This window comes from Phyllobates terribilis, unplaced genomic scaffold, assembly GCF_046119375.1.
Source record: "Phyllobates terribilis strain yellow unplaced genomic scaffold, ASM4611937v1 Scaffold_3623__1_contigs__length_73835, whole genome shotgun sequence".
Lineage (NCBI taxonomy): Eukaryota > Metazoa > Chordata > Amphibia > Anura > Dendrobatidae > Phyllobates > Phyllobates terribilis.
Window position 1 is genome coordinate 61977 of NW_027366376.1, and position 7966 is coordinate 69942.

The 7966-nt window shown below is 32.9% G+C and overlaps 1 protein-coding gene across 3 annotated transcripts; it reads right to left on the minus strand.

Annotated features, from left to right (window-relative positions):
* Positions 1 to 410: 410 nt before the first annotated feature.
* On the minus strand, positions 411 to 3558 carry LOC141248305 (uncharacterized). Of its 3 annotated transcripts, none has more exons than XM_073669342.1 (11): positions 3486 to 3558; positions 3269 to 3391; positions 2980 to 3122; positions 2661 to 2814; positions 2338 to 2567; positions 1945 to 2034; positions 1695 to 1868; positions 1470 to 1607; positions 1246 to 1383; positions 774 to 835; positions 411 to 684 (listed from the first exon to the last, which is right to left on the minus strand). In XM_073669342.1, the coding sequence occupies exons 1-11, from the start codon at positions 3556 to 3558 to the stop codon at positions 411 to 413; spliced, it is 1599 nt and encodes a 532-aa protein (XP_073525443.1). The 3 variants fall into 3 exon arrangements, with proteins under 3 accessions (XP_073525443.1, XP_073525444.1, XP_073525442.1); XM_073669343.1 differs by having other exon boundaries at positions 2980 to 3085; positions 3271 to 3399; positions 3482 to 3558; XM_073669341.1 differs by having other exon boundaries at positions 3269 to 3399; positions 3482 to 3558.
* Positions 3559 to 7966: the final 4408 nt, after the last annotated feature.

A 7966-nucleotide genomic window follows, 5' to 3' on the forward strand; every position in this document is an offset into this window, starting at 1 on the left:
ATAAATACATTAAATAGTTTCTCTAATAATAACACTTTCCACTTTTTTCGAGTACTTTTTTTGCCTTTTTCTTCACTTTTTGTTATTGCGGCACATGTGATTATGCAGGCAATGAATTCTTTATAGTTTGGTTTTTGTAGAACTATTGGTCCTTTATTTTGGAACTATAGTAGATTGTACCACCAAACACAATCTTTATTTATTGGGTACTCATTTTTGGCCTTTTCCCAAAGTCTTAAAGAATTAGGTGATTCATATGAATAGATAAACCATGACATACTTCTTTATTCAGCCAAACAAACACATAAAACTTCGCACCAATCTGCACATGGAGATCGGATCTCAACAAAACATGGATACAAACAATAACAAAGGACATCTATTACATTGATGTAAGATGAACCTTAAGCTTAGAGCCATGAAGGATTGTTAAGAGGAGTAACAACAGACTTGACTTGTAAGTAGTGGTTGAGACAATGCACACCTTTCTCTCTTCCAACTCCACTCATCTTATAACCGCCGAACGGAATGGCTGCGTCGAACACATGATAACAGTTGACCCACACGGTACCAGCCTTGACCGCCCTAACCAGGGTGTTGGCCGTGTCAAGGTTCTTTGTGAACACCCCGGCTGCCAGACCATATCGCGTTGTGTTCGCTCTCTTGATCACATCTTGGAGGTCACTACACCAAGATCCAATAGAAAAGATTAATAACATCATCTTATGAATAGATGTTACTTGACAATAGATTTGTGAAGACTCCAGACTTACTTCCATTTCAATATGGATTGGACTGGTCCGAAGATCTCATCTTGGGCGATCGCCATTTCATCCTACGAGCTCGAAAATATGAGATTTTGTGTACTCACACATATCAAATTAAGGTCTTGTTTGACGTGATAGTAATGCTAGTAGTAGAGTTTAACATAGCAGTGTTTGCTACTTTATACGCAATTATTTTTTCAGAAACACTAAACGATGTCTCAAAGGTTAGTTTTTGACTTTGCCAAACATGCTCTATCGAGGCTAAAATAGTAGCTTTTGAGGTGATGTTTAGTGTTTGCAAGAAAAAAGTAACAGTGTTTAGAAAGTAGCATCTAAGGTAGTGTTTTACCTTAGTATACTTTTTTCAACACTACTTTCATTAGCGTTTCAAAAACACTAGTTTGAACCGCAATTTCTACGGCTATATCAAGCTTATTGCTACCACTATTGTCATGCCAAAGAGGGTCTAAGTAGTTACCTTAACATTGGAGAAGACGGTAGGTTGAACAAAGAAACCTTTCGATCCGATCTGACTTCCTCCACACTCGAGCTTAGCTTCACTCTCAATGCCAGTTTTTATGTACCTCATCACCTTCTCAAACTGCTCAGGATCAATCTACAATACCCACTCACCATAGGTTAATACCTTATAATATATTAACAGCAATAAGAACTTGAATTAAGTGAATAAGATTTGGTAACCTGAGGGCCTTGCTCAATACCCGTCTTGAACGGATCACCAACCGTTCGTCTAAGAGCACGATTCCTTGACTTCTCCACGAACTCATCGTACACCTTCTCGTGTACATAGAGCCGAGATCCGGCACAACAACATTGCCCCTACAAACATACATTTTTGTGTCAAGAACTCGTAATATGTGTTACAATTAGACATGATAAAATCATAAAAATTGCAAATATGAAGACCTGGTTGAAGAAGAGGGCAAAGTGAGCAAGCTCAACAGCTTTGTTAATGTCAGCATCTTCACATATGATGAAAGGAGACTTTCCTCCGAGCTCCAATGTTACCGGCTTCAAGTTACTTTTCGCGGCCAGCTCAAGAACTATCTTACCGGTGTCTGTTGATCCGGTAAACGAAAGCTAAACATAGTAGAAATAAGTTAAAATCAAGCCAAATTCATAATTGATCTACTAATAGAGGTTTATGTTGATGTACCTTATCTACATCCATATGACTTGCTAGTGCTGCACCAGCTGTTGGACCAAATCCAGACACCACATTCAATACACCAGGTGGAACTCCAGCCTAATCAAAGCAATCTAAATTAACTCAACCCTCAACATAATGAGTGTAATTGTTCTAGTGACTAGGAAAAGAGGAAGAATTAGGGCCCGTTTGGTATAGATTTGCAAAAATGTAAAATGAACCTAAATCATTTTGAAAACGAACCATTATTTTCGTCAAAGTGAGACTTAAGACTATCTTGAGTGAGCCAGTAGACCATTTCGATAATGAACAATGACATGAAAATGATCTAAACTCGTTTCCTTTCTGTTTAAGTTTCCAAAAAGATTATAACACATGGGCCCTTAATCATGTTTTGGTTACCTCATGTAAGAGTTGGGAGATGAAAAGAGAGCTCAAAGGAGTTTGTTCAGCAGACTTTAAGACGGCGGTATTACCACAAGCCAACGCAGGGGCGACTTTCCAAGTGTACAAAAGAAGAGGAAAATTCCATGGAATGATCATTCCTGCAACTCCAATGGGTTCATGTAAAACTTGCATTTGGTAAGGCCCATCAGCCGGAACAGTCAATCCATGGATCTTATCAGCCCAACCTACAAGATATAGCATCAGTATGATTTAGATGCTGAAGTTCATCTTGTGATATATGATATGATATGATATATATATATGCTCAATCTGTGTACCTGCATAGTAGCGGATAATTCGCGCGCACATTGGTATTTCGACGTCAAGAGACTGCTTATAAGGCTTCCCATTATCCCATGTTTCTAATGTGGCTAATTCCACCTTGTGCTTCTCCACTAGATCAGCAAATTTGAACAAGATCCTTGATCTCTCCTAAATGTTTATCAATTTCAAATCTGTTAGAATAAGTACTAAACATTTACTTACTATAGATAGACAAATAGAGTAGTGATTTTAGGAAGATAGGCATATCCTTAAGCTATGTATTAACATATACTAACTAGTAAAGATAGACAGATATATGGACAGATGAATTACATAAGCAGTCATTCTAGGCCATGGACCTTCATCAAACGCCTTACGAGCAGCATTAACAGCGCGGTTAATATCTTCTACATCTCCCTCAGCGACATGGCTGATTACATCACCAGTTCGAGGGTCAAAAGTTGGGAATGTTTTACCTGAACAGATTGAACCAATATCAATGGCATAACCTACAAAAATTTGATTTCTAAATGACAGTGAAGGTATTCCCCCAACTCAGTACTAAAGGTTCAAGATAAGGGTTTATAGAAGATATTTTAAAAGCTGCAAGAAATGAATGTACCAGAAGCTGCATCAACAAATTCTCCATTAATGAGGAGCTTGGTGTAATTGATGTCTATATTAGGGATGATTGGATCTTCCGGTAGAGAAGAAGTGCTGTATTGGCTGATGATTCTCCCTCCACCTAAATTAAATGCATCATTTAGGAATCAATAAATAACAATAAACACTCTTGAATCATCTATTATGTGGAAGTAGCAGTACAGAAATGAAAGTACCAAGTAGGGAAGAACGGAGAGGAGAAGTGGAGAGAGAGCGAGAGAGTAAGGAAGAAAGCCTTCGAGCGGCCATGGATGAGAGCTTAAGCTGCTGCAGTTGTATCAATGGCCGCTCTTGAACTCAATATATGAAGGAACGCTAAAAGACATAGAGAAGTGATGAACAGGAATACAATATATTATTCGTGCTGGTAGAAGCTAAAATACTCGTCTATCTTATATACTCCCTCCCTCCCTCTATATAGATGCGCGTTTTAAAATATAGATTTTATTTTTTATTTTTAAGAAATTTTTATATTTAATTTAACTACTTCCAATATAATTTTATAATTTTATAATTTTTAATTCATTTTTTTACTCTCGTTCAATAAATCACCCTCTCTTATTCTTCTCTCTATCTTTCTCCTCTAATCATTTAAATTTTTACTTTCCTCTCTCCTCTTCACTTTCTTTTTCTTCTTTCCTTAATTTGTCTCAAAAACACCAAACTAGATCTTTATTAGGGGACGGAGGGAGTAATAAATTTTGTATTTTATTTTCAATATTCTAAATCACAGATTTTACTTTTTTATTTTAAAAAAGAAAAAAGTGATAATGCAAATAAATATTATGATGTAAAATGAGAACAAATCTAGTTTGTCGGATCATTTCAAGAAAATGTAATTCAGAGGCAAAATACATGCCAATAAAAAATTCATGTCGGAGGCCCAAAAATACATACGAATAAAAATGCATGTCGGAGGTCCAAAAATGAATGCCAATAAAAATGTAAGTCGGAGGCCTTTCCCTTTTATGCGTCTATATTTTACATGCATTGATTAACATGCACTTTTAGCACATAAGCATGATATTTGACACATAAGTCTGCACTTTGAACACATAAACTTGCATCTTGATTAACATGCATTATGGGTTGATTTGAATACATTTCAAAAATAAGCATGCAAAGAATATAGGCATATATGTAAAAAGGCATGTTTGTGAAATGCATTCAAGTTGAGCTTAAAATGCATTTAAAATCAAATGTAAGTTTATGTGTTTAAAGTGCATGATTATGTACGAAAAATGCATGTTAATGTGTTAAAACTGCATGAACAATATACATGCATAAAAGGGTCTCCGAAATGCATTTTTGTTTACATGCATTTTTAAAACTCCGGTTTACATTTTTATTACTCCCCCTGTCCCATAATATAAGGGACAAAACTTTTATGTACACTATTCACAATTCGAGAGAATCTTCTCAATTTCTCCTAATATATTGGAGAAAATATAATTATGAGCGGTCTTGTTTGATTCGCCTCAATAAGTACTTCAACAAAATCAAAATTTCATGATTTTTGAAAACATATAATTCGAGATTGGGTGATATAAAACGTGCATCGGCATGCGTATTAAAAGGGAAATGTCTCTTATATTATGGGACGGAGGGAGTAGCATATATTTATGGGTCTTCAGCTTGCATTTTTTAAAAATGATCTGACAGTCTAAATTTATTTTTATTTTACCCCATAAATATTCTTTGCACCTGAACTGCATCCATAAAAACATTATACTCAACTTAACTATTTTTAATATATTTTTATATTTCTTAATATACTTTTTTCTATTTTATATTCTCTATATTAAATCATCCATCTTCTTCTCCTAACTATTTCTCTACGCAAATTATTTTTAACTTTTTTATTTCTTTTTCATTCCTTTTTCCTTTTTAATTTATTTATCTCTAAAATGGAGTATTAAAACAAGATTCATATAAAGGGATGGAGAGAGAAGTTGGTATCGGAAAATCTTGATTTTATTTTTCGAGGAATATAAAGCCTGAAATCTGAATTATTCGTGGGACCAGGCAATCAGAAAAGGCAAACCTGGTAATTGATGTGTCATGCGTAGATAAAATTGCTGTTTTATGAGCTGTATGGCTCACGTGATAAGGTATACTCCCTCCTCTTCTTTTTATTTTTTCATGTTTTTAATGTATGTTTATCGGGATGTGTTTTTTATTATAAATATTTTCATATTTAAATGCTAAAAATTATAAAATTTATATTTTGTTAACGTATTCATTGAGACGAATAAAATAAGATCAAACATGGCTATGTTTTTATATATATATATATCGAGAGAATTGAGAAGATTCCGCAAAAATGTGAATAGTGCGTTAAAAAGAAGTGAGAAAAATAAAAAGGGACGGAGGGAGTACTAATCACGATAAATTTATTTATGTATTATAAAATGGAAAAGTATCGGGTGTAAATAAATTTTATGGTGTAAAATGAGAACAAATTTAAACGGACTATTTCATGAAAATGCAAGTTGGAGGACCAAAAATGCACGTCGGAGTCCCCAAAATGCATGTCAATAAAAATACCAGTCGAAGACATTTTTATGCATCTATGTTTTACATTCATTTTTAAGACATTAGAATGCACTTTTAGCACATAAGCGTGCATTTTTCGCAAATCATGCACTCTCAACACATAGACTTCCATTTTGATTGGCATGCATTGTGGGCTGACTTGAATGCATTTCAAAAATAAGAATGTGAAGATGTTGGCATATATGTTGAAAATGCATGTTTATTTCTTGAAATGCATTCAAATTCAAGCTGAAATGCATTTAAAATAAAATGTAAGTTTATGCATTATGGGCAAAAAATGTATGCTAATGTGTTAAAAATGCATGTAAAATATACATGCATAAAAGGGCATCTGACATGCATTTTTGTTTACATGCATTTTTTGGCCTCCGACTTGCATTTTGACTGACATGCATTGTGGGTTGACTTGAATGCATTTCAAAAATAAGTATGCGAAGATGTAGAGATATATGTTGAAAATGCATGTTTATTTCTTGAAATGTATTCAAATTCAGTTGAAAATGCATTTAAAATCAAATATAAGTTTATGCATTGAAAGTGCATGCTTATGTGCGAAAAATACATGTTTTTGTACAAAAAGTGCATGATAATGTGTTAAAAATACATGCAAAATATGCATGCATAAAAGGGCATCCGACATGCATTTTTATTTACATGCATTTTTGGGCCTCCGACTTGTATTTTTATTGGCATGCATTTTTGAGCTTCCGGCTTGCATTTTCTTGAAACGTATTGACAGTCTAGATTTGTTCTCATTTTACACCATAATATTTGTTCGCAACCGAACCGCATCCTTATAAAATTATTACTTTCACCCTCCTATATTAATCTTTTCATTTGTTTTCAGCTTATATATCTGTAAATGCTTTGTATTTAAATATCTCCAAATATATGTTACTAAAAATTATAAATATGTCTGTAGTTATATTATTCATTGAGACGAATAAAAAAATCACACATGACTATATTTTTCGTATATAATGAAAGAAATCGAGAAAATTTTCTACAAGTATGAATAGTATGTGAAAATGAAAAGGGAAGATCTTTAAGGGCGGAGGGAGTATATACTTTTTGTACTTAAAAAATTATCGTTTTAGAATTTAAAATATTTATTAGAAAATAATATAATAATACTATTGAAATTTTAAAAGTTTATAATTGCAAGAATAATTTTAAGAGAATTATAGACTTATCTCATAATACAATTAAATTTTATTATTAATTAATGAGAGTATTGTTAAAAAATACTTGTTAAAATCGTTAAATTATTATAATATTATTATATTGCAAGTTCATTGAGCAATTTATGTAATCCTTGAGTTAGCCTATGGGTCAAGTTTTATAACTCTTATATAAGACTCTCATTGAAATATCCTAATCTCTTCTATTAGTTTTTCTATGTTCTTAATTCATACACCATCCGTCCTAAAATGATGTTCTCATTTCCATTTTACACACTATTCACACTTCTATCCAATTTTCTTAATTTTTCTTTATGAAAAAATACAATCATATATAATTTTATTTTATTCATCTCAACAAGTACTTTAAACTATATATAATTTTTATAATTTTTAATAAAATATACTTGAAATAATTTAAGACAAAACACTTCTTAATAAATAAGTCGAAAGGATACAAGAACGTCATTTTAGAAGAGAAAAGTAACACGTCAGCATGGATAGCTCAAAACCTTAAAAAATCTATCGTTTTGCTCATTAGCCGTCCATCCAATAAGAATTACTAGTTTTCTCAAATCAAATGACGCATATTCATCTCAATCCATTTCTTAATAAGATTTGCCTACTGATCTACTACTCCCTCCATCCCATAATATAAAGGACATTTTCCTTTAACACGTATGACGATTCACGTTTTATATCACCCATATCTCGAATTATATGTTCTAAAAAATCATGAACTTTTCATTTTGTTGAAGTAGTTAGTGAGACGAATCAAACAAGACCGCTCATGACTATATTTTCTCTAATATATTAGGAGAAATCGAGAAGATTCTCTTGGATTGTGAATAGTGTACAAAAAAGTTTTGTCCCTTATATTATGGTACGGAGGGAGTATATTTTAAAATTTTCTTCCTTCA